The sequence below is a fragment of the Tyto alba genome, unplaced genomic scaffold (assembly GCF_018691265.1).
Source record: "Tyto alba isolate M040663 unplaced genomic scaffold, T.alba_DEE_v4.0 Super-Scaffold_22, whole genome shotgun sequence".
Taxonomy (NCBI): Eukaryota; Metazoa; Chordata; class Aves; order Strigiformes; family Tytonidae; genus Tyto; species Tyto alba.
Window position 1 is genome coordinate 37165140 of NW_024881296.1, and position 26295 is coordinate 37191434.

Consider the following 26295-nt stretch of genomic DNA (forward strand, 5'->3'; position numbering starts at 1 on the left):
TATGTCAGGAAACAGAGGGAAAATTAACTGTATTTAAACTGGTGTTTGGTTACAGTTAATGTACTGTAAATTCTGGTCAACTTCCTGACTTGCAGATGATCTTCATATATTTCTGTCAAAAGATGGAGTGAAATATTTATAAGACCCAAATTATTTCCAGTGGTTTGATATATGCAATCAATGTTGAAAGTATCATATCTCAAAACAGTTTTAATTTGAGTTGGAAAACACCACCTTTTCATAATATAGTATTTTAAAACTAGAATTATATTCTACTGATACAAAAAGCTTCAATCCATTCTTGTCTGGAACTTTTGTCCTGTTTCAAGAAAATAATTCATCAAGTTCATTGTTCAACAGGCCATACATACAATTTCAGTGTGTACCTTAAGACATACATAAGCATGAATTAAAGTACTTTTTTGCAGTGGTATTTTTCATTACAATTTTCAATACCATACAAGTTGTGGAGATGGCAGGTGTTTGTTTAATTCTGGTGGCTTGCAAATTGTACAGATGTTAAATTTGCTTTAGAACAAGACTGCTTATTTTTAATAATGGGAAAGATTACCCTTCTGAGAGTATATATGAAATTATTATTATTAAACTATATATTATTATATGCTAATATATATTAACAAATCATTAATATACATGTTAATGTGTTAATTTTCTATATATTAAAGTATATATTCTGAAACTACGTATTAATAGTTTCAATATATTAATACATACTTTCAGAGTTGTACCTACCAGATTAGATAAATAGATGGATACGCCAGATAATATATATTACCAGAGTAGCTGAACCTACTGTCTTTAGAGCTTGGCAGTGCTGCTGATCAGTCAGTCCTGAGTACCCGTTAAACAGGAGACTGTACCTCCTTCTGATAGCTGCGAGTGCCTGTACTGGTACCTCAGACCTTGGAGAAGGTAGAAATTGAAGCTGGAACTGCTGTTGCTCTTCTAACAGTATGCTTGCCTACATTCAAATTGAAAGTGATGTATTTTTTATAGATGTTAACAAAATCGTGCACATGCTTGTTTTTCATTGAAAAATTACAGGAAGCTTTGTTATTTCTTTCTAGCTTTAACTTCTGCTGTATGTTAACTTTCTTTGTTGCAGGCTTAGATCTGAAAAGAGTCCTATTGTCATTCAGCACCGTAGGATTTAATTTAGTTACACTTTATCAACTTCTCTTGAGTTCATGAGTAATAAACTTGCTCCTTCTTTGAAGGAAATCACTTCAAATGTTGTAAGAATGAGTTTTCATTATCTAACTGCTATCAAGTTCAGCCTTGGGAAATTCGTCAGCACACTGGATTAAGAAAACAGAGGCATAGCTAAGGAATAGATAACTGACATAGACTGAAATAGGGAATTAAAACCAGCTGCTATTTAGTATTTGAGCATATATAGGTTCAGTGTATTTTGCACAGTGAGAGAATGGAAGTGTACAAGCAAGAAATTTGGGGTGGTCTGTAAACCCACTGCGTGTAGTACAGAGGGGATACACATTTTCTTTTATTACTATGTTTATCTTAAGCACATAAGTGCTTCACTTGGAACCACAGTTTACCCTTAGTACTCTGTCAACAACTGACAAGTTTCTCAATGTCTTTACTGACATAGAATAAACTTCCCTGTGAAATGTCTGGCATGTCTTTAGATTGGCTTTTACATTTCTACTGCTGCTTCCTTTTTTTGTTTGGTTGGTTTTAAGTTACAGATGCCATTTGACAGTAGGTATTATACCTACTACTTTCTGTGGCTATTAGCTTCGTTCTAGATTCCCCACCGAGAAAGCTGCTTTTGAACCTATGCCATCGTCTTTTCTTTTTGACAGACTTCTTGACAGCAGTTGTCTTAGCTAAAGGATGAGGAAGAGTCAAGCCTCAGTAGGCTTGCTCCTAGTACCAAGCTAGTTAGAAAACAGTGTAATCTTAAATACTTGCCAGAGATTTTTTTTGAGAGTTCAGGTTAAGTCAACATCCTAACTTGCTCACTTGTATCTTGGGATGAGGTTGGCTGTTTATAGATTTGCTTCTTTTCACTGTAGATCAGTCAAGACATTTTAGTTTGTGTCACTTGACAGAGTAGTCTAACACCATCTCCATGCAAAGGATTTCCAACGATATTACTAAGAGTCATTTTCAACACCTTCAGCATTGCTTTGTCATCAGTAGAATAGACCTGAGCCCTGTGAGTGGCATTTTTGCATAGTGTTTCCACAGCCTTTAGGTCTACAGGACTGCTGTTCACATTTCATTCAGATGAATGTGGTACTACCAGATACATGCAGTTGTGCACTTCGATGCAACTGCACTACAGTTTTAGGGGCAGTTTTTGATGTAGGGATTCTCCTACAGGTAGTACTGTTTTGTAGGGCATTACTAGTTGTTTGTATATAATGCAAAGGAGCACATAGACAAGTGCTCAAGATTGCAGTAGTTTTCTTCCAAGAACTATCATGCCAAAGAAATTTGGGATTCCTTGCTGAGACGAAAGGAGGAGTCCCTCTTTCTGAACACTTCCTGGGTTGCATACAGAGGGGAAGAGTTCTGGGAGAGGTGTTTGTGTGTGTTTACGGGTGTGAGTGCCTGTGTATGCTATAAACAATGTTTGTGTATAATTATGCTAACAAACAGCAAGTGTAGTTATAACTGTTATCTGTTCATGCCTTCAAACCAAAAGTTAGTCTTTTCTCGGGACACTTGTCCCACTGTGATTGATTTATCTCCAACATACAAAGGCAATGGCATAGGCTACTGCTTCTGCAAAAACTTCAATTCCCATTAGCTGCTCTTCTCTGGTCCCCCCTGCCTCCCGTTATTTTGTTTTTTCCAGTCTACATATTTAAAAAGTTTTTCCTTTCCTATAGATGGTCAACAATATTAAATGTCTAATATTTTTACTTGAAGCGAAGTATGGTATCATCCATTTACAGATAGGGAGCTGAAGCAGAAAACAGGCATATTGTTATATGGTCATTAAGGAAATTATGACATTATACTACAGATATTGGAGCTTTAGACGGACTAATGTATGGACAGATAGCAGTCTGAAAACAGAGAAACATATACCCTAGTACAAGTTAATTTATCCATTAGATTAGAGTTTATATATTTTGAAATAGTGGTTCTCATTATTTTAATTTGCAAAAACCATGCCTTCTCACAGTGAAGTTACAGGTGACTTCAGAACTTCTATGTTACCTCTTTCCCTGCAAAATTCTTCAAACATAAGTTGGATATTTTTTTACTTGTAAAAATCTCTTAAATTTTAGTTTGATTTTTATATTATTGGAATTTGGTTCTTAATACCGAAACATTAAGTGATCTTAAAGGAGAACAGGCTGTGCAAATAAAAATTTGTCTAGGGTGGAACTAGAAAACACTGGAATGAAATAAAACCAGGATGATTTGGCTGCCATTAGTAATAATTATGAAAATGACAACTTTTTTTTTTTTGTTATAGGTGTGCCGTCTGCAAGACCTAGTACGAAAAAGCGAACAAGGCCTTGGTACTGCAGAAGGACATATCTCTAGTCTTCAAGAAGCTCAGGAAATACTTCAAAAAGAACTGGAATTAACTAGAGCGAGATTGCGAGAGACCACAGATTCATTGTATAGTGTTGAGGTAACCATAATGTTGGAGAATAAATTGTGCAAAGTACAGTCATGGTGATTTTGGTTTTATTTTTAAAACAACAAGAAGTATTATAGTGTACACGTTATTTGAATGAGCTTCATATTGCTTCATTCAAAGAGAAAATTCTCTTTTGTTTCAATCAGAGAGAAAAAATGGGAAAACTGTGATGGGTTGGTTTGGGGTATTTTTTTTTCGTTGGTGGTTTTGGGGTGGGTGTTGTTTTCAGAACACTTTTAGCATTTAATGAGTATTGCTGCAACCACATATATCTGTGGTTAATATAAACTGTAGCTGCCAAATATGTCCATACAAAATACATCCAGAGTTGGATTTTTCAGAGGCTTAACAGAATTTCATGAGAACGTGAAAAGGCTATGTTTTACACCAGTGCTGTTCCAAACAGTTTCTTGTCTTGGTGCAAAATAAGATCCAGAGATTACTAGCTCTAGAATTCATTGAAACCTTTTAAACTTTTTTTTATGCCTGCGTACAATGCTTTCGTCAAATAATGGGCACAGTTTTTATTTCAAGCTCAAATTTAGAATTTCAGAAGGTGCTTGAGATTAGTTTAAAGATATATGCTATGATATCTTGAAAGATGACAGACTATCATCCAGAGAATGTGACCACTTTATACAACTGAAGCAATCAATTTGTCTAAGCACAAATATATTGCCATTTTAGTAGGTTTAAATGGAACTGGAACTGTCAGTTGATCTGTCAATAGCTCATTGACCTTAATACCAAGTATAACCCTTCCTTTTTCTTAGTAAACAATGTACATTTACAAGATCATAGCAATATTTGGAGTAGTAAATACTAAAAAAAAAGCAATTTCCCTGAATCTATTCTCATACTGGTGATACTTGCTTAACAAAAAAAGACTGAAACAGAATATTGGGTTTTGGTTTTGTTTGTTTTTAATTTAACTGTGGTCATTAGATGTGCACTGTATTACAGTTTACAACTTCCTCTATATTTTTTATAATTTCTCTAAGCGTCCTTAGGAACTACTGCATTTTTCTCTCTTCACCTATTGTAACATTTAATATTCATATATAGCAGTTTACTGGCAATAACATTTATCTTAACAGATTTCTGTAGGTTTTTTTCATTTATATATTTTAAAAAATTCTCACTTTAAAAAGTCTTAATTAAATTTAGATAGCCATGTTTGCTTCTCGTAAATTGAAGCAAACACTGCTGAAAAACATTAATGTGAGTGATTTCTAGGTATGATCTAATACTATTCTATTATGGTAAAATGTGAACAGAAATTTGTAAGAATTTTAAAGTGTTTTTTTTCTGTATTCACATTGCAAAACCCTGTTTCTAGCAGGTTTGTCCAGAAACAGAAAGAGGATACATTAATTTTTTTATTCAATCCAGATAGCTCAAGCTTGGAAATTCAAATACTGAATATTTACTGCTTCAAAAAGAGGAAATAAATCAAGAACAAGCTTGAAAAGAGCCTAAGCAACGTGCTCTAGTTCTTAAGCTAGTCCTGCAGTGAACAGGACTTGATGACCTTTTGAGGTTATTTCCAACATAAATTGTTCTGTGATTCAATGTAACAGCATTTGAAAAGAATATTTCCCAAATGACTTATTGGAAAATTGCTTTTTATGGGAATGCAGAATTCTGTTCCACAAGTAAGAAATATCAGCAGATGTCTAGGCATTAATTGTGTGTAATTAGGAATTACACACTCAAAAAGTTACAGTTCAAGTTTTATGATCCAGTTGTAACAGACGTTATATATACACTCGTTTAAGGTTTGAAATACTTTTTTGCTGCTGATCAGTCTCTACTGTGAAGTTTGTGTTTGCAGGGAGAACTAGATCAGGAGAGACAACAGCACGAGGCAATGATTGTAGCCATGAGAGAAGAGGAAAAGTTCAGAGTTGACAGAATGGCTCGTGACTTGGAAATAAAATGGACAGAAAACCTTCGGCAAGTATTAATTTTTTTAAAAATTTTCTAATAAGAAATTAAGTATGCATACATGCAAATATAATAGCAAATTAAATGTAAAGCAAAGGTTTCTGTTATTATCTAAGCTTTTCCAATTATTATCGAGTTCTTAATTCTGTTTCTCTTCTTGAACAAGGACTACTTCATTTTAGTTACATGACCTTTACTTTTAGACAGGAATGTAATAAGCTTCGTGAAGAGCTGAGGCTGCAGCATGAAGAGGATAAGAAGGCAGCCATGACTCAGCTGTTGCAGCTGAAAGAACGCGAAAAGAATGCAGCGAGGGATGGATGGCAAAAAAAAGTTGAAGATCTCTTAGACCAGGTAACTATGGTCTCTTTAAGAGTTGGAAGGCCATTACAATTTAGTTGCTGGTGGTTTATTACCAATCAACTACATGAAATTGGTTGTGACATCTGTCTTTGAAATTAAATTTGTTAGCATAATGCTTTTTAAACCTTCCATTATTGAACTTTTTAAGTATATGAAGATGCCTTCAAATAATATGAATGTCCTTCTTTACATTGAATGCGAATAAAACTTTTTACAGTTTTTTGGGGGGGAATGGAAGGGTGTTGACCATCTCTCCTCTTCACTATAATATTTTTTGATTCTGTGTCTGCTCACCTATTCTATTTTAAATACTTACTAAAGCTAATTTGACTTGGAGGTATCCCATATCTTTACAATAATAACCCTGTAAAAGTCACTGAAAAGTCAAAACATCCCTCAGTTTTTAAGACAAGTTTATTACAGCTATGTCTTCTTTTAAGTGATTTTGAACATTATTTTGGGATAATTTTTTATAAATACTGAGATTTCTAATTGCAATTTGTATTTATAAGTTCAGTTACATTAGATAATTCACAGAAAATACTTGCTTTGTACTTTTTCCAAACTCTAAATGCTATAGAACTGGTTTTATTGACTACAGTTTGAAAGAACAGCTGATAACAAAGAAATATATTTTAAAGAAAGAGAAACAGATTTTGGAACTCATTAAGTGACTGTGATTTCAGGGTGTTATTGTGGGATGGTTTTTAATTTGCTGTCTAATTTCAGAAGTCTGATAACTGAACGTGCACTTGTTTATACTGCTTCTTATAGGAACACATAACAATCTGTTCTGCTGACAAGGAAATTTAAGCTTGTGAAATCTTATGGCTTATGCTCGTAAAAGCTGGTGGTTTTCAAACTTCTTGGTCTGTTACTTTTTACAACATGAATGTAATGAGACTTGGACTCATTTGATTTTAAGTTTAACTTACTGCCTTTACTCAAGCTTCATTTACTCTCTTTACTTCTACTTATAAATAGCATTTTCTCTATGAAGGTACAATTTGAAAGGGATATGTTAAACTTTGTGTAGTTTTAATACACTTTTAAAATACTTTACTTATCTCTACCTTTTAAAAATACCATAATAAATCAAAGCTAGAGATTCAGAATGGAAAACTAGCATGTTGCAAATGAACAGGCTTTTTCTGCATATGGAAGAAATTTTGGAATCAAACAGCTAACTAGTAATATGGAGAATTTTACTAGAGAATTTGCAGACAAAGGAAATGGTCTGCATATGCAAAATGGCTGGGTTTTTTTTACTTCCTTTTACTGTACCAAAGAGCTGCACCATTTCATAACGGCATATGTGTTTGGAGGACTAGTAAGAAACTAAACCCTATGAGTCTTCAGTTTTTATTTTTTTTTTTAATCCAGCTGTTGCTTTTCCATACTAGTGTTTGAGTTGGACTTTTTATCCATTACACCTGGAGTAGAGAGATTTCCAGACTATAGCATACAAGATGGGTAACTTAACTCTTAGAGAAATGGGTTTGTAGTAAGTTCCTCCTGATTGCAATCCACAAAGCATGGCCTCTGAGAGTTACTGACCTGAATCATAGAATCCTAGACTTATGTAGGTTAGAAGAGACCTCAGGAGGTCATCTAGTGCAACCTCCTGCTCAAATCAGACAACACTGAGTTTGAACCAGGTTGCTTAGGGCTTTGTCCAGTCAGGTCTTGAATAACCTACAAGGATGAAGATTCCACAGCCTTTCTGAATAATCTCTTCTAGTGCTTAATTATCCTCATAGTCAATTTTTTCTTTATATTTAGACAGAACCTCCCCTGTTTCAATTTATGATTGTTGTCTCTCATTATCCTATTGTGCACCACTGTAACGAGGCTGGTCCACTTTCTCTGTAATCACCTCATAGGTACTGGAAAGCTGTTAAGTCACACAAAGCCTTCTAGACTGAACAAACCTCATTCCCTCAGAAGACTATATCTTCCAGTCCCAGACATCTTGGTGGTAGCTCTCCACTGAACGTGTTCAAGTTTATCAACAGTTACCTTGTACTGGGGCAGCCGAAGCTGAATGAATCAGAGGAGGAGACAGAATGTGCCCTCCAGGTGGCATGCAATAAGTGCCAAGTCAGAGGGACTGATCCCTTCCCTCAATCTACTGGTGGTTGCTACATCCCAGTATGCTGCTGGCATTCATTGCTACCAGGCCACACTGCTGATTCGTGTTTAGCCTACCATTAACTAGGTTATGTGAAGCAGATCTGTAACCCAGTATGAACCAGTGCAAGGGGTTTAGTCTATCCCATGTAAAGAACTTTGCACTTGTCCGGGTTGAATTTTGTGAGGTTCCTATCCAGCCCATAATTATAACCTACGTAAGTGCCTCTGAGTGGCAGCCCTACCTTCCATTGTATTGTTCCATGCCGCACATTCTACTCTTCCCAGTTTGGTGTCATCCACAGATTCCATGAGGGTGCTATCTCTGTCTTCTTCCAGATCACTGATAAGGTACTAAAATGAATAGGTCCTGGAACAGATGCCATAGGAATGCCACTCTGTCTGAAAGCTTGCTACAAGTTAACCATTAACTGCTACCCTTTCAGCCTGGTAATCCGTCCAGTTCTCATCTGGCTGGTAGCCCACCCATCTGAATTGTGATAGAATCAGATACAAGAACGTTTAAAAATCTTGCTGAAGTGTAGGTTGCAAACATCCACAGCTCTCCCCCCATCCACGGATCTAGTAATTTCATCACAGAAGAAAATAAAAGATGGTATTTTCATTATGGAAGAGTGTGGAAGATTTTTGGTATGTGTTTCAGAATGCAGAGATTATTATACACTTTGGTTGTGTTAATCTAGAATAACGCTGTTCTGAGTGGAAACTGCATTAGGCCTGCTTTGACACTACACTTCAATAAGCGTAGCTGTGCTTGGCAATCTCTGTAAATGTGCAATGAGACTTTTTACCCTAGAGGGTTCACAGTCTAGTTTAAACAGACTGAAGACAGTGACAAAAATTCAGTGAGATTCTTCTGCTATATATGTGTGTGTGTGTATATATGTGTGTGTATATATATATATATATAAATTAACGGCATTAGGAAGAATGAAAGAATTAAAATTTCAGTCCATCAAAAGGGTATCTGTTCATACCTGTCTTCTCTCAACTACATTGAGCTAGGACAGCCTAAGGTACTGTAGTAGGGCTGTAAAATGGTGAATTTGTCACACCGACCCCCAGTCTTCATTAGTGGGAAGATGCACTTAAACCCTTTTGAAAGGCATGAAGTCTGTCTAAAAAATTAGGAAGAGAACAGAGATCCAACTCCTCTTTCTGCAATTCAGATTTTTAGACCTGAAGCATTGATCTGGTCTATATGAGCAGCACTATACAATAACTTATCAAAATAATACAAGACCAAGGTCTTTGCTAAATCGCTTTTAAACTCCTAACTTGACAGAAAATGTGGCCTACATGTGCTCTTAATGTTGAGAAGATGTCCAGACCTTTATCATTTAGTTGTATAAATGCTGTTCAGAAATTAAGTGCTTATCAATATGGGTACACTATTTCCTAATATGTATTGATGCATCTCAGATTTGATTTATAAACAAGCTACAGATAAACGTAGCACCTAACTTGAAGTATAGGAATGGTTACATAAAGTGTTGAAAAAAGAGGTTTAAGTGAATGGAGAGAAGTGACACGGTATAGTTATTTAAACTGTAGAAAAATACAATGTAGAGTATGACCATCTTGGAATGCTGCTGACTGGTGCCAGAAAAACTGAATGAAGAGGCACAGGAAGAAATGGCAAATATTTTTAAGAAATAAATAAAAAAAAAAAGTTCAATCAAAACATTGATGCCCATTGAGTGTTACTAAGACAGTTTGATTTTTTTAAATTATGCTATACTAATCTACAAATTTCTGCTTCCTTCTGGTTGTTGTAGATTTAATAGGCAAGATCTATCTCTTGCATAAAGCAAGGTAATATTTTTGCTTTTATACCAGTAATTATAAGTGATCCCTCATAGAATGCATGTAGGATTATTGTAATTCTAACAATAGAGCTTTGTTATGAGTAAAATAACTCTCATGAGAGAAAAGGCTATTCAGCTGATTGAGTGCTTAAACACATTCTAGCCAGTTGCAAAGCACCACTTACTATCTACAGTGAAATGTGGTTGGTAGGTTGACTACATCAGTGTCTAGAGACCAAGTGTGTAGGTCTTTGATATGAGACATTTCTAGAAGACATAAAAAAGTGCTTCTCCTTTTTCCTTCTGTAAATTGTACTAAGTACTTCCGCATCAATCCATGTGAGAATTTCTTCATGAAATATGTAGTGAATTCAGATGTCTTAGTTCTTCATTTCTCTCAGCTGTGTAATGGGCTTTTAATGCTTTTCTTATAAACAGCTGAGAAGGCTTCTTCAGCCATGAACAAAATAGCAGGAATTTTCTTTTTTAAAGCATGAGCGTGTTCTCTGCTCTGCATCTCCATGTTGCACAACCTTCAGTTCTGGGCACTGAAATGTACAGGTTAAGACCTGTATTATTCTTATCTATTTCTTGTTGGGATATACGTTTCTTTTTGTAAACTGAATCAAGTTTTCTGGTTGTGGATGGGCTTTTCTATATTTGAACAAATATCTCCCATCTTCCTTACGTTTCAGTAAATGTGTTCCAGTAAAATAAATGTTTTTGTCAGTGTTTTTTTCCACTCTTATGTAGCTTCATACTATTATATGACCAGGCTTGTGTGTGACATTCTTCTTTCTAACTTTGTCAACTTTTCCAGCACTAAGATACCATCTTCTATTAATGGAAGTATTAGGAGTAGTACAGGAAGAATGGACAAAAGTATACTGCATATGCTTTGGTAGCTGTTGTTTATTTTTCCTGCTGCAAAGATTTTTCTCCTTTGTTTGAAGAAGTTTCAGAAGTTTACTCTTCAGAGTTTGTTTCTATGATGGTGTGCTTTTTTAAACTGTCAAAGTAAATATGAGAAACTTTGATTTATATAAAAATGTCTTTATCAGAAGGAAATATTTACATTATCCAAATGGTAGTTTTTCAGAAAATTTCAAGCTCAGTCTTAAGTCCTGGCCACTGAGTTTACTCTTGTCCATAAAGTGGAGTGTTGTAGAGAAGTCACAGAGCTCCTGTGCACGTCTGTAAATGACAATTGACCCGGCTAGTACCAGATGGCAGTTATTGCTCCATCTTTATTTGCCTGTGTAGAGGTGCTTATTGCAGAGCTGGCATGCATCCACATTAGTAGAACTGGGAAATAATACTTTCTTTCCCCAGTACAAGAATTACTGGCTTGCTCCACAGCCTGTGTAATCCTTGCTTTAGAAGATTTGCTGTCAAATGGATGCTGGAAATTTCTCCAAGAAATAACCTGCACATAACTTATATCAATTTCCTGAAAGAAGGGGGATTAACTTTCAGCTCAGAATCATTTTACTCTGCTTTCTGTCACTTGATATTGTCCTGAACACACTGTCTAAAGGTTTGTCTGTTTGAAACAGAGAGGAAGTAAATTTCAAGTAACTCCCCGTTGTTTCTCTTTGGTCAGTCTTGTATTCGGTAATACTAGTAAAGCTGCCATGACATCTAGTGGAGGGTAAGGGATTTTGGGCAAGATTTAGGAAGCACTTAGATTTCCAAAATGCTGAAATCCAAAAGAATAAAAAGAAAAAAGATACCAAAGAGCGAGCAAAGACAAATGGAACCTGGAATGCAGTTCAGGGTAAGGTTTTATGCCTCTTCTTTCATCTGTAGATATTTGTTGCTTTTCCAAATGGACGTACTGCTTTCTGCAGCTCTTGGAAACTTTCAGAAGTGATTACAGCTCTCAAAACTGTGGTCTTAATGGGACTGTGCTGCAACTGCTGCGGGCTTCACAGAGAGTCGGGGGAGCTTTGGGAGTTTCTGCCTACATCCGTTGTCTGTATGCATCCTGCCACTCGCCACTGATTTGGAAGAATCAGTACTCTTGTATTCTAAGTAGAACTTTAAGCAAGTCAAAACCTATTGTACATGAGAGTGTGAATAATCACGTAATCCAGAGTCACTGCAGCCCTCAGAGGGCCATCTATTGCGGGTGCTTCCCCCCATTTCATGTCTGTACTTCTCAATAAAAAAAATCTCCCTTATTCTGGGGTCTCTGTTCTATGCAGAGATGTGATGCTGAAGTTTGACCGGTGCATTTGTTCTATCCACATTGGTCACTGTAGTTCTGTCCAAAGCTTGAACATGAAAACAAATGCCTAATTTTCAGCTGTACTATCTCTTTTTTCTGAGCTTTTAGCTATGGTCAGCCCATACTGTGCTCTCTTCGTTACTTTACTCTTTGTTTAAAAGATTATGAATGTAACGGAGGAAATTCATTGAAGACCATTTACAATTAAGAGCTACTCAGCAATACTGACAAACAAAAGCAACAGAACAAATCAGAGTTTTCAAAGTATTTTTAGTGGGATACAGTAGGAATACTAACAAATGTTAGATCTCTTGCTCTGTTGAAGAAGTATGTTGCTGGACTTTTTCATCTCGTTTTCTTCATTTTTTTTTTTCCTCTCATGGTGCTGTGTTTAATTAAAAAATACATTTAGACTGACGTTTGAAGTTACAGGACCTTCATATCCAAAGAAACTTGTCTATCTGATCATAAGCTTCTAATTGGAATTTAATATAGCCACTTTTTGTTTGGCAGTGTTTGAGTTAGGAGACTGAAAGACTTTTTAATTCTACCTGTCAGTGGATGAAAAGAACATGAAGTTCTTAGTACAGTGTGTAATGATACATGAATTAGAAAGGAGTTTAATTTTTATATTTGGAGCTAAGCTTACACTTCCAAAACTAGTAAATAGAAATCTAAGCCAAATACAACAGCAATATCATTCCCCAAATAAAATTTTAATCCTATATCTACGTGTTTTTCCCTTAAATGTAAGATAAAGACTCTGGCAAGAATCTAGTTTTAAAACACTACCCGTAGCGTTTTAGCTTGGGAAGATAGTTGCTCAAGTAGCTTTTGTTTAGTTTCAAAACCAGTGAAAAGAGTGGACCCTGGGAGGAATGAGAGAGAACTTATTAGGTGGGGCAAAATTTGTTTGATATTCAGCACATGAATAAAATTATATATAAAAGGGTACTTTTTGACAGATACCTCTGTGCTCCAGGAAGGATTAACCAAAATGTGTATATAATCTTTAAAATCCTGGCAGCATTATGACAAATAAGTAAAATGAAATGAAGCTCTAGTAACATTCCAAAAACTTTAAAAATTATCAGGAGATTCAAGTGATCACCTTTTTCCTGTGACCATTGAACCAGCACTTTGTCAGATTAAAAGCATGTAATCCAAAATCCAAACAGGGAGAAATATGTCAAAATACCTAGGCATTTTGTGTAGCAGTTGGATAGATTCCTACAACTGGAAAAGAGAAGAGCTCCATCTTTTTAAAGCAGTAGGAGAAGCACCCCACCTTGTGATAGCCTGGACACAGCACCTTCACTCAGGAAGAAATCAGTACCAATGAGATCCCAGGGATAGTTATATATTTCAGAATGCCTTGTATATGCTTCCTTTTCCTCAATGGAAAACTGTTGGGTTTTGAGAGAGAAGGAAGGAGGCTCTAAATGCTGCTTTTTCTTACTAGTCAGAGAGGGCAAACTTTGCAGCAATTCCAGTCTTAGCTGTTACAAGCCTCAAGCCAAGTACAAAATGTTGTAGTAGGGAACAGCTGCTTTCCAAATCTCTGCAGAGTCATCGGTCATGTGAGCACTGCTCAGCCAGAGACGGTACATCTGCTGACAAATCGGTCTTTCTCTTCAATCCAAAGATGTATCTCGAGGGAGAATTTTGGGGTAGCTGTTGTTACGAACTGGATAAAAAGGACTTACGCCAAAGGCTCCTTCAGCAGGCACCTCAGACTAGTTTATTTTACTGATGGCTGATAGATGCACATAGGTTTTCTTCTTCAGAAAGGTTAGCAGCATCTAGTGGAGATAATTCTTAAAATGTGGCAAAGACTGTGTAGCGATGTAGATCTGCTCTGATGCAACAGATGAAGTTGGACCTTCCCCAATTAGGGTCTCTGGTATTACCAAGAATTCCTGTTTGCCAGCAGTATTTTGAAAACCAAGTAAACTGTATACCAAAGTCAGATCTTGACACAACTTGACATTGAAATATCAATGAGAAAAAGTGCTACATAACTGGTCTTTGAGTGACATGAAGACTGATGCTGAAATTCAGTGTCGCGCTTCTGTAATCTAGCTGAAAGTAATTTTTAGCCAAGAGAAACAATGAAATGAGAGAACTTCCACCCATCCAATAAGTTAATGTCCTGAAGGAAACAATGCAACTGAATGAAAATGTGAAAAGGTCAGTGGTGCAAAAAATTTCCTTCCTGAGGAGAATGACACCGTTGGATCACCAAGTATGGCCCCTATGCCAGTTGTGATGGAAACACAAGCAACTGTTTATTACAGCATGGAAACCCAAAGCTTGAATAGTTTAAAATCCCTAAATCTGTGCTTTACTGCAACACAAATTGACCCAACTAAATTGAAAACTCAGCTCTTTTAGGAGAGATGTTGAAATGGAGGTGGGAATACAAATCTTTCCCTATATATTGTGTGCAGGGTCTTTTGACCCTCCCGAGTAGCCCACAACGATCAGTGGGTTTGAAAGGTTCAGTAACCTCTCTGCTGTTCCTCTGGGTCAGGAGGAAGTTCTCTTGGTTACATCTGAGGCTTAGCTGTGCATGTGCTGAGGGTGGAGAAGACAATACTTCTACTGAAAAATGAGACAGCAAAGTCAAGTAAAAGCAGGTTAGTTAATACATATATACAAAATAAATTTGTTTTCAAAAGTTTCTATACTTGCAAGAAATAAATTAATTTATACATCCTATATCTGCAAAGCCCAATTTCAAAGAGAATTGAGCAAAAGTTTCTCATACCACAATAGTGTCACAAACTATTAGTCTTGAGTTCCAATCTGTAGAAATAGAGTGATAGTTAAACCCCTGTTCTCCCTTTTTTTCCTCGTTTCTCCCCATCATAGAAATACAGAGAGTAATAATTATGCCTGCATTCTTTTTAGTTCTCATCGCTTTTTCCTTAGATCATGGACCTTGCTGTAGAAATAGTCATGAGAATGTTTTGAATTGTTATGGAATTTCTTAACAATACTTCAGCCAGACTTATTTTGGAGTTCTCCATTCTGGATGTGTCCTGCATATTTTTCAATATGAAGCTGCATCTGATTATATTGTTACACGTTTTGCTGGAATCAGCCCCTGTAACAATTGACTAGCCCATATAATTCTAATTTGCTGTTTTATCATATAAGCATTTTAAGAAAATTGTTTACTACCTAATAAGGGATGAAAATAGTAAATTGTGGGCAGGTTTAGTATTATCCTAGTGAATACCTGTTTGATTTCAGTGATGATTCACCACTAGCTGTTTTTGAGATAAAGTTAGTTTTTATCTTTTGAAATATTCTTTGGTAATATTGTATAAGCACATTTTTTGATCAAAATCTCACGTGATAATAAATTGAATATCATTAAAAAGTCCTCTTAAGTGTTATTTCTATGCAGGAGCATTTATTGTCCAAGTTTGTAGTGCTGTCAAATCAAGAAATCAGGTTTTCTTTAGCAGGGCTTTATTCCATTGGTATGTTGACTGAAAATCATCTTGTTTTCACACTTGAAGGTTTTCATAATTGACTCTTAAATCATGTTTTCCAGTCTTTTTTCCAGGAGTGACATTTAGCTAGCTGTCCTGTAATTAAATGCTTTTTAATAATGATACAATACTTAGACTTCCAGATTTATAAAGTACTTATATATTTCAAGTTTTGTTAAAAATCAATAAGCTATATTTACTGTATATTCAGCATTGCTCTGTGTCTTTTTAGAACACATAGGAATGTCAAATATATAAGCTTAACTTTATTAAAAAATAAAATTTCTTTGGTCTGTGCGTGGTCATATTTTTGCTAATACAGTTTGAGCGTTTAATAGTTATTTTTTTTGCACAAGATAATTACTGTTCTCATTTCACAATCAGGGAACGTCAGTTGCAGAAAGATTGCTTTGAGTGAGGTAGCCTAAGAAATCTGTGACAAATCTAAATACAGAACTTCACTGGAGAGTTTTAGTGCAGAACCTTCACCAAAAGTTCATTTTAATTCCGTCTGTTTTGCAGATCTCTGGAAAACTTTTAGGTTTAGTGAAACCATATGTATTAAAACCATTAGCCCCTTTAGTACTTTTGGTTATAGGATCAGTTTGTCATCAAAGCAAGACCAGTTTCTTGGTGAAAGAAATCTACTATTCTGCAAGCAGCAGGGGGCAACTCTCACTTTCTTAAATGGCCTTTTTAATAGGATAGGCCTCAGAACATAGCTTTCCAGAAGTATTTTTACTTGGAATTTCTTTTCAGTGAAGAACATTACTAATCTCTATACATCAGGTATAAAATCCAAATATTTCTTAGTTGTACTACAGTCATGCCTAGGTATGTCCATCAAAATTAAGTCCCAAACATTCTAGAAACAGAACATTTATTTAGCAAGAGATCATTCCTGCCCTTAACAGCTTCTCTCCTAAACAAGCCAGACAGATGGGAAAGGAAGCATAATAAAAAAAGGTGTATTTGTTCAGACTAGCACAGTCAAAATCCAGTGTTGAAACTGGAGGTGCTAAATGCCAGACTGTTGTCTTGTCTGCTGGGGTATGATGCTTCCTGGTGTTACACCCTTGCATAGAAAATTGTTGTTTGTAACTCTTGCAATTTTAGTAAGATAATTTTGGATATTGCACAATAATGTATTTCTTTCTGTGTTGTGCGGTTTTTTAGATTCAGGAACGCGATTAATAATTTCTTCTTTTTATATTTTCACAAAGTATTGTCTAAAAGTTCCCAACTACAGGCTTCCAAGCTGGTGTCAAAATACTTGTGGTTTCCTGGAGAAAGCCATCTTCTTGACTGACCTGTGCCAAAAGGGGAAATAGGTCATGCTGGATTTGAAATTGCTCTCACTTCATATCTGATTGCTATTGTGTGTGTGTGCCTATCTACACCATTCATATGTATATAAACACACGGGCTTTTTTTTTAATATATATATAGACACATGAATGATGTATATGACTTGTATGATCAATAATATTTCATATGGAACATTTACTTGAAGTGTGTTTTTTTTTTTTTTTTTTTGCTTTTCATTAGCAATCAATACTAGTGTAAGTGGTACATTAAATAATTTTTTGCTAGAGACTTTCAGGAAGTCTTTTATGTACCCATCTTGTTCTGAATTTTAAGAAAAATAAGTATTTTAATATAAATATGTCTTCATTACAGACTAAACTAATTTTCTGCCCTTTAGCAGTGAAATTTGATCTTTGATATTATGTGTTTAATATGCTTGTGATATTTCAGACACAGCTGACTTGAGTCCTTACGTCACATCTTTTCTAATAGTAATGCAAATTGGTGTACTTGATAATTCCTTCCAAAAGTTATTTGCCATAAAGGAGAAGAGAAAACAGTTGGATAATTTAAAAAATACTCAGCTGTGTCGTATATGAGTATAGAGTAACATTATGTTGAAGAGATTGTGCTATCCTCTATGATCAAAACATAACAGGAAAACATCATTCTGTTCTCTGTTCAGTAGTTTATATACTAAGTCAAAGCAACCTATTCATAGTTTTTTCCAGATAGTTTTCAACTTATTTTTCCCTGATCAAATTATAATTAATGTTCTATGTCTTACTCTCCCTTCCTTATCCCTTTTTCTTTTACTTAGTTGATTTCTGAATGTTTCCCTTTATTCCTGTGATCTTTTCTTCATAGCGGCACTGTCTCGGTGAAGCTTTGCATAAATCTATCAGCAATGTAAGTGGTTTGCACTTACAGCTTGTAAACAGGGCATGTTTGCACTAATAAATCTGCATATCCTGTAGTGTACTGCTTTAGAGCTTTAGCCTATGAAATAGAATACATGGTAATATTTGAGAGGAGAACGTTTGCCGCTAAGTTATCAAAAGCTTGTGTACTGCATCCATTCATCTGTGTAAATGTATACATCCCTGGACATCAAATACTACATACATGGTCATAATATAAGCAGCATTTTTATGTCATTGTTAAAGCAAGCAAGCTTGTGGGCAGTGCAACTGTGTATTGCAGAGCTTTCTACAAAGCATGAAATTGATGCTGTATTATAATTTGCAGTTTTGCAGTGCAAGTTGTAGCTAAAATATTCTTTCTTTCTATTATTTTATTTTTAAAATTCTTACCAATGTTTTTAATGTGCTGAAAAGCTTGGATAAAAGCATTGAAAGTTCAGAGAGTAGTGTTTAAAGCTGTTTACTTTTGAATCCTCAGTACTCGAGTATATAGAAGGGATGCTCCAAAGATGTGCAAAGGCACTAATGTTTTAAAAAAATGTGCTTGTAAGGATATCAGTATATGTACTGAATAATCAAAAAAGTTTAAAATTATGTACTCTTCTAAAAATAACTGTCAGATTTTTAATATTTTATGTATTTTCAACAACAAAAAAATATTATTAGAAGGGTAGATTAATCTGACTTGCTTGTTAGAACCATGTAATCCTTGTTGTCCTTTATTTTCTGCATAGTCTATTGATGCAAATAGGTGTCTCCAGAGATTGACTCATTTCAGGCTGTGGTTTTGCAGTCACTTTAATCTAGTGGAAGTGTGAATGTTTTTTGAGAAGGGTATTCCTGATCTCTTCTAAGATGGCTTCCTGGCCAGATGTCAGACTTCTCTTGGTCATCTCAATTAAAATGTTTTCTGCATTTCCAAGAAAGAAATGCAAAGAAAATTGTTTTGCCCTTGACCCTTGCTAAAAATGTTTACAAATGATATACTGAGAATTATCAGAATTTGGAGCAGGAATGTGAGAGAGAGATTTAACTTCAAGTCAAAAATACATTTTTTTCATGTCATCTTAATAAAAATTTGGCTAAGATACCATGGTTGACTCCATTTGAATGTTACCATTAAGGCTTTTTAGAGTATGATGATTAAATTGCCTGTGGTTTTGCAGGACTGAACAGGAGGACTTCCCCTAGAATGGTACCTCCTGGTGGCTATGGTGAATGGGACAGGGCAATGATAAGAAGCCCGAGGGACAGAAACATGGTGAAAGGGACAAGTAAGAGTGGACAGAACATCTGTCCAGCATCTCAGTGTTTCTGCCACAGGTACTCAGAGGAGGAGGAAGAGGATCTGAGCAAAAATTGTGGGATTTCCTTCATAGGAGATTTTTAAGCATAATTTGGGTATAGAGTTCCCACCTAGTGCATGAATTGGACTGAATAATCTCTTAAGGCTATCCTAACTGCATATTCCTATGATACTAAAAGTGGAGTTAGGAAGAACAAAAAGAGCAGAGGAGGAGGGGGAGAGACACAAGAGTATGGGATGGATGGAAGACATGGAGTAGAGGGGCCAGAGCCAAGTCACAGCACTGGTCTTGGGGAAACAAACAAAAACCATAACAAAAGTGAGAGTTTATGGATGGTGGTTAAATAGGTTTAATAAGAACAGAGGGAATCTAAAGAAGCATGAAAGTTACCTAAAAGCACAGGGTAAAAATAGACCTCCAGACAGGGTCTGTATTTTGCTAGGTGTAGTCTGGCAGAGAAACAGGAAATAGATCATGGAATCACAGAACGGTTTGGGTTGGAAGGGACTTTAAAGATCATCCGGTTCCAACCCCCCTGCCCCGGGCAGGGCCCCCTTCCCCCAGCCCAGGGGGCTCCCAGCCCCGTCCAACCTGGCCTTGAACCCTTCCAGGGAGGGGGCAGCCACAGCTGCTCTGGGCACCCTGGGCCAGCGCCTCACCCCCCGCACAGGGAAGAATTTCTGCCTTAGATCTCATCTAAATCTACCCTCTGTCAGTTTAAAACCATTACCCCTCATCTTGTCACTACACTCCCTGATAAAGGGTTAAAGGGTCCCTCCTAATCTTTCCTGTAGCCCCCTTTAAGTACCGCAAGGCCGCTGTGAGGTCTCCCCGTGAGTGTTCTCCTCTCCAGGCTGAACCAACCCAACTCTCTCAGCCTGGCCTCCTAAGGGAGGTGCTCCAGCTGCTGATCACCGTTGTGGCCTCCTCTGTACTAACTCCAGCAGATCCACATCCTTGTAATGTTGGGGGCCCTGGAGCCGGACAAAGGACTCCAGATGGGGTCTCATGAAAGCAGAGTAGAGGGGGGGAATCCCCTTCCTCAGCCTGCTGGCCACCCTGCTCTTGATGCAGCCCAGGATACGGTTGGCTTTCTGGGATGTGAGCACCCATTGCCTGGCCTTGAGCTTCTTGCCAGATAACATCTGCAAGCCCTTCTCCGCAGGGCTGTTCTCACCTACTCATCACCCAACCTGTATTTATGCTTGGGATTACCTCAAGCCACGTGCAGGACCTTCCACTTGGCCTTGTCAAACTTTGTGAGGTTTGCACAGGTCCATCCCTCCAGCCTGTGAGGGCCCCTCGGGATGGCATCCCTGCCCTCCAGCATGCTGACCACACTGCACAGCTCAGTGTCGTTGGGAAACTTGCTGAGGGTGCTCTCAATCCCACTGTCCATGTCCCCAACAAAGATGTTAAACAGTGTCGGTTGCAATACCAACCCCTGAGGAGCCCCACTCATCACTGTTCTCCACTTGGACGTTGACTGCAGTTCTTTGAGTGCACCCATCCAGCCAATTCCTTAACCACCAAGTGGTCCAACCATCAAATCCACGTCTCTCCAATTTAGAGACAAGGATGTCATGTGGGACAGTGTCAGATGCTTTGCACAAGTCCAGGTAGATGACATCACTTGCTCTTCCCTTGTCCACCAACGCTGTAACCTTTTCTACTCAGTGGGAACTTCGCCAGACTGCTATGACTTCTCAGATGTGATGGACAGTGGCTTAGCCACTTCATCTGCCAGTTCCCTCAGAACCTGCAGATGTATCTCATGGAGTTCTGCAGCTTTGGGTTCCTTAGATGATCTCAAAGCTGATCTTTTCCTGCAGTGGGTGGTTCTTCATTCTCCCAGTCCCTGCCCTTGCCTTCTGTGGCTTGGGCAGTGTGGCTGGAGCACTTGCCAGTGAAGACCGAGGCAAAAAAGTCGTTCAGTACCTCAGCCTTCTCCATATCCTAGGTAACCAGGTCTCCCATTTCCTTCTGGAGAGGGCCCACATTTTCCCTAATCTTCCTTTTATATCTGACATGCTTATGGAAGTTTTTTCTTGTTGCTCTTGACGTCCCTGGCCAGATTTAATTCTACCAGGGCTTTGGCTTTCCTAACCTGATCCCTGGCTGCTCAGACAGTTTCTCTGTATCCCTCCCAGGCTACCGGTTCTTGCTTCCACCCTCTGCAGGCTTCCTTTTTGTGTTTTTTTCCTTTTTATAAAGGCAAGAATTACAGGTGAAAAGAAGGACCCAGGTAGGTATGAGGTTACAGAAAGGTGGGGAAGAGAGAAGGACCCAACAGTGAATATGGGATGAATTAGAGTAGATGGGCATGTGAGTAGATCAAAGGGAAGTTTAAATAAGATAGATTTTTTTTTTTTCTGGAGAATGAAGACAATAGCACATTTCAATACCAGATGATGATACATTGTTGAAAATTCAGAGCTGGCCACTCTGGCAATTGCAGGGTGCAAACTAACTGCATCAGTGCAGTGAGTTTCTAGGGTTCAAGAGAAAGAATAAAATATGTGGTTGCATTACTGGTTTCTCTGACCAGCGTGGCAGCCCTGGCCACAGTATGCTGAAGGAGATCAGCCGAGAAGTTCTGGGGATTCTGAGGAAACTAGAACTCCATGGTATGAGAGCAAAGTTTTTGTATAGATAGGTGGTTGAAAGATAGGTATTAAATACAGTGTTACCACAGTGAACGTAGATTATCAGTGGAGTTACACTGATGTTCAATGTATTTTCTTTGGCAGGCTGTTTATGAACGTGTAAGGTGGGAAGGTTTACAGCTTATAAAAAGTTATTCAGGGTGGGAAGGACAAAGACTGTCTGAAGAATTATGGAATAGCTGTAAAAAGCCAAGGGACCGGGCAATAAAATGGCAGGTGAAATTCAGCGCAGATAATGCAAAGTGCTACAGAAGGCAAAAAAATCCCAAATTCTAACTTCCTGTATAAAATGATAAACTTTACCTTGACCTGTTACAGCTAGAGAGTAGGTCTGGGGACTATGGTATATAATTCCATGAAAACCTCACCTCAGTGCTCAGGAGGAGTCACAAAAGCAAATAAAACATTAGTAATATAGGAGAGAAACAGAGAACATAACATGTAAACCCATATAAACTACTATATAAAACCAGAGTTTACTCTAATTTTAAATACTTTATGCTCTTTTGGTCTCCTAATCTTAAAAAGAAATAGTAGAAAAGGAGCATAAGTAGGAGAAATGTGATGATAGATGTGAAATAGCTTTCATACAAGGAGTGACTCATTAAGCCAAAACTGTTTAGTATGGAAAAGGGCGTAAGGAGGGAAACGGTGGAGATCTACAGAAACATGAGTAGAATAGAGTAAATGAAAAAGGGAACTTCTGACTCCTTTCCATTACAAGTATTAGAGGTCATCATGTCAATTTGGCACGTGCATATGGAACTTGCAAGAGGATACTGTGGATACTAAAAGCTTTTATGGATTCAGATAGCAGTTGTATTTAGTTAATATTTCTTCCATGAATTTGCCCCAATATACCTCATCTGGTTTAAGAAGAGTTGCTGGATGCTGGTAGACTTCAGAGTCAGGATCCTTACTTTTACGCCTTGGCCTTGTTTTCCTTGAGCAACCCAGGTTGGCTATTTCTGGAGGCAGACGTGGAGATTAGACAAACCTTTGGTCTAACACTGTACAATTTATATGTGATATTTATATTTAATGTACTTAGTAAAAAGGTTTTACATGTATAGTTCAGATTACAGAATGTAGGACAGGCCTTCACCTGTAGCTAATCTGTTTCAAAGGCACCTGAAGTAAAATACTGTTGATACAGTATACTTAGAAGGTAGAGTATATATCCCCAGCCACAAAGACCTGATAAATTTGAAATCAACGAGCCATGCTTATTTAATTCAAATTAATTTGCTTGTTTTGTTTTAGTGCTAATTTTCCTTTAAATGTAGCTTTTTTCTTTCAAATCTGCATAAGCTGTGTCCTTCTGAAAAAAAAAAACACATGTTCGACAATAATGTTCATATTGCAAGTTGTCCTTCGTATGCTGCTACTGATTTTGTTTAAGTGGTGGGTTTTAGTTTTCTGTAAATCAATAAATTGATGCGCAATGTCATTATTAATTTGTCATAATTAATTTTAAGATATGCTGAATCAAATGACACTATCAGGCTTTCATCTATAGCTAAATTTTATGTAATGCCGTGAGGCTTGAAAAGTATCCTTACTGATTCAAATTCTTTGTCACACAGCAATTTTATTTTCCCTTCAAATCACTGTAGCAAAACTCATGTTTGGTTAAATCTAGTTTCTAGAATTGGAGGGTATCTCTCTTGTGTTTGGCTCTAAAGGGAATACAGGTTTAATATTTTCAGTCTGAAAAAGACTCTAGCTGATGTGAAGAACAAAGTATAGCATTATTATAAAATGAAAATGGGACTTTTTCAAGGAGTACAGTGTACTCTAATGTATTAAAATGCTCGTTGGGTGAAAAGCATCCTTTGTAAGATTGAGTATTTCTAAAAAAATAAGTACTTGTGATTGAGATTGCTTAGATATTAGATCTTGAAAAACAGTTGAAAAATCACTCAGTATTACTGAGCTAACAAAAATAAGTGTGTGTGGGGAATCCATCAAGTGTAATGATTTATTTTTGATGTAGAGTGGTATGCTACCATTTCTTTTTAAATAAGAAAACTACCGGTAAGATAGGACCATATCATATCAAAAGATAGAAAAATCAATCAATCTAGATGTCACAGGCTATCCTCCTGTATCAACTGCAGGATTTTTCTTACAGAATTGACGTGCTGTTCCCCTGAAGAGTAGTTTATCTTCACAGTCAAGTGTTTGATTTCAGACCTTGATAGTGTCATTTTTATTGATCTTTACACAAAGCCTAGAAGTAAATTTTGACAATTCGGCCATGAAAAATTGTGTTATAGGTAGTGCATTAATACGAACTGACAGATCTGATAACCCTTACAAAACCATTTAAATATAATGATTATATCTCTGAGATATAATATTAACAACAAATTCAGTAGATGGATGACATTGCTCGTCTGTCTTTTAGTTAACTTCCTGGCTTTAAAATTTCAAGTGTTTTCTTTTGAATGTTTTTTTCAGAGTTGATGTTAGTATTAATGACTAATGGATATTTGCTGTTCTGTTGTGGGTTAGATCTCCTTACTGAAGCAGAATCTGGAGATGCAGCTTTCCCAGTCACAGAGCTCTTTGCAACAGCTACAAGCCCAGTTCAGTCAGGAGCGACAGAGGCTGACTCAGGAGATCCAGGAATTAGAAGAGGAGCATCAGCAAAGGCACAAGTCACTTCAGGAAGCACATATCCTTGCCTTTCAAAACATGGAAGAAACAAAAGAGCAAGAACAGAAGGCATGTTCATATGGATATTCCAAATTATGTATAGAAAGTTGCCATTTTAGCAATTTATATACACAGTTGGAATTAGTAAAGAAAAGTATCTGCATACTAATAAATTTCCTTTTCAGCTGATGTCTTATAGTAGCATTCTTACGCATTTAAATCTGATTAAGACATACTGAAAATCATCTCTAATGCTGGTATTGTTTCATGTCTTGCTTTATACTCTACCAGCATATGCATATATATAGGTGTGTATATAAATATGTAAAATTATTATCAACACACATGTTTCTTTACAGTAATTTGACATTGTTATCCACAACATTATATTCTAGTTTTGATTTGGAATAGGTTTCTTTGTGTTTTCCATAATAGTTACATACTTTTGCATACGTTTTCTGATATTTCCTGTCAATTGACTACTGTTGTAATGTAGTTTATATTTTCATTATGTTAAAAATTGTATAAACTATGTTCTGCTACTTGCAAGATAATTTTGATATCCAGAAAAATGTCACACCCAAGATATTTTTTTCAAACCTTGACTAAAACAGCTTTAAAACTGAAATTTTTTCAGTAGTTGGTACTTAACAGGGTGTGTATTTTCAGGTTTTTTTTAAGTTTGGATCTAGAGTGTACCTTTACAATTAATTTTCCCATTATCCCCATTTAATATACTTTGCTTCACATCATAGACTGGTCTTGGAGCACACAAGGAGGATTTCTTTTGTTCTAAATAAAACTAGAAGTTGTGCACCAGGAACATTATGCTTTATACACTTCAACAGAGAATAAATATGAGTGTCAGTGGGAAGCAAAAATCCCCAAATGTGGATTGAGTGCACACTAGACTCATCTATGGATCTGCATCTTATCACATTGCTTCCTATTGTAAATATATCCATAGACTGGTGGTTTTTTTCTCTTTTACACCTGTGAGCAGAACAGGGTTTTTGTGCACAAGCAATCTTGGTCACCATCAGGCACTGAAAAGAAAAAATACAGTAGTAGGATAACTTTGTGAGAGAAGAAAATATGAGCAATGTTAGTGCATTTTTAGTAGAGATTTGTAGAGTATGCCAGTGCCTGCTTTTTGTTGCCAGTTGCTTGTTGTTTAATATTTTATAAATTCCCTAAACTGGTATAGAATGAATTTTACCAATTTTGAGTTCATAGGAATTAGAAGAGCGTTTACAACAGAAGCACTCGGAAGAACTTCAGGCGCTGAAAGAAACACATAAACAAGCCATGGAAGGTTTCAAACTGGAGATGGAACAGGAACTTCAGACTTTACGATTTGAGCTGGAGGATGAAGGAAAAGCTATGTTAGGTATTCTATTTTCAAATTTCCAAGTGGGTTCCAAAATATTGTTTCTACTAATACAAACATACATGCACATATATGTATGTATGTATGTGTGTGTGTATACACTGTAGTGTATCTCAGAGTCATTCAATCTTGACCTAGTTTGTCCTCTTAAAACCAGTATAAGCTTTAACAGGTAAGCCCAAACTGTTCGCTTTTGAAAAATCTTACCCTTCAGTTCTTTTGGGAGGAGTAAGTGACCAAATTTCACGATAGAGAATGTTTCAGAAAGTGACAGGAATAGAATGACAGCGGGGTTGCTTAGCTGATGTAAACAGTGTGTCTTAGATCAGCAGCAATACTTGAAGGAGCTGGTCTGTTATTGTTAATGAACGTAAATGTTTGCAAAATCA

General features: G+C 36.7%; 1 protein-coding gene across 17 annotated transcripts in view; it reads left to right on the forward strand.

Annotated features, from left to right (window-relative positions):
- Positions 1–26295, forward strand: part of FAM184A (family with sequence similarity 184 member A) — an 82293-nt gene that overhangs the window by 40162 nt on the left and 15836 nt on the right. For 13 of the 17 annotated variants that reach the window (XR_006165610.1, XR_006165609.1, XR_006165611.1 and 10 more), the window contains exons 7-12: positions 3479–3640; positions 5484–5605; positions 5800–5950; positions 17827–17868; positions 24373–24585; positions 25753–25906. Coding sequence is in view for 12 of the 17 variants with exons in the window: in XM_042795999.1 (XP_042651933.1) it covers positions 3479–3640; positions 5484–5605; positions 5800–5950; positions 17827–17868; positions 24373–24585; positions 25753–25906 (844 nt within the window). In the remaining 5 variants the exon portion in view is untranslated. The remainder of the gene's footprint in view (positions 1–3478; positions 3641–5483; positions 5606–5799; positions 5951–17826; positions 17869–24372; positions 24586–25752; positions 25907–26295) is intronic. The other 4 variants (XM_042796000.1, XM_042796002.1, XM_032992866.2 and 1 more) reach the window with 1 other exon arrangement.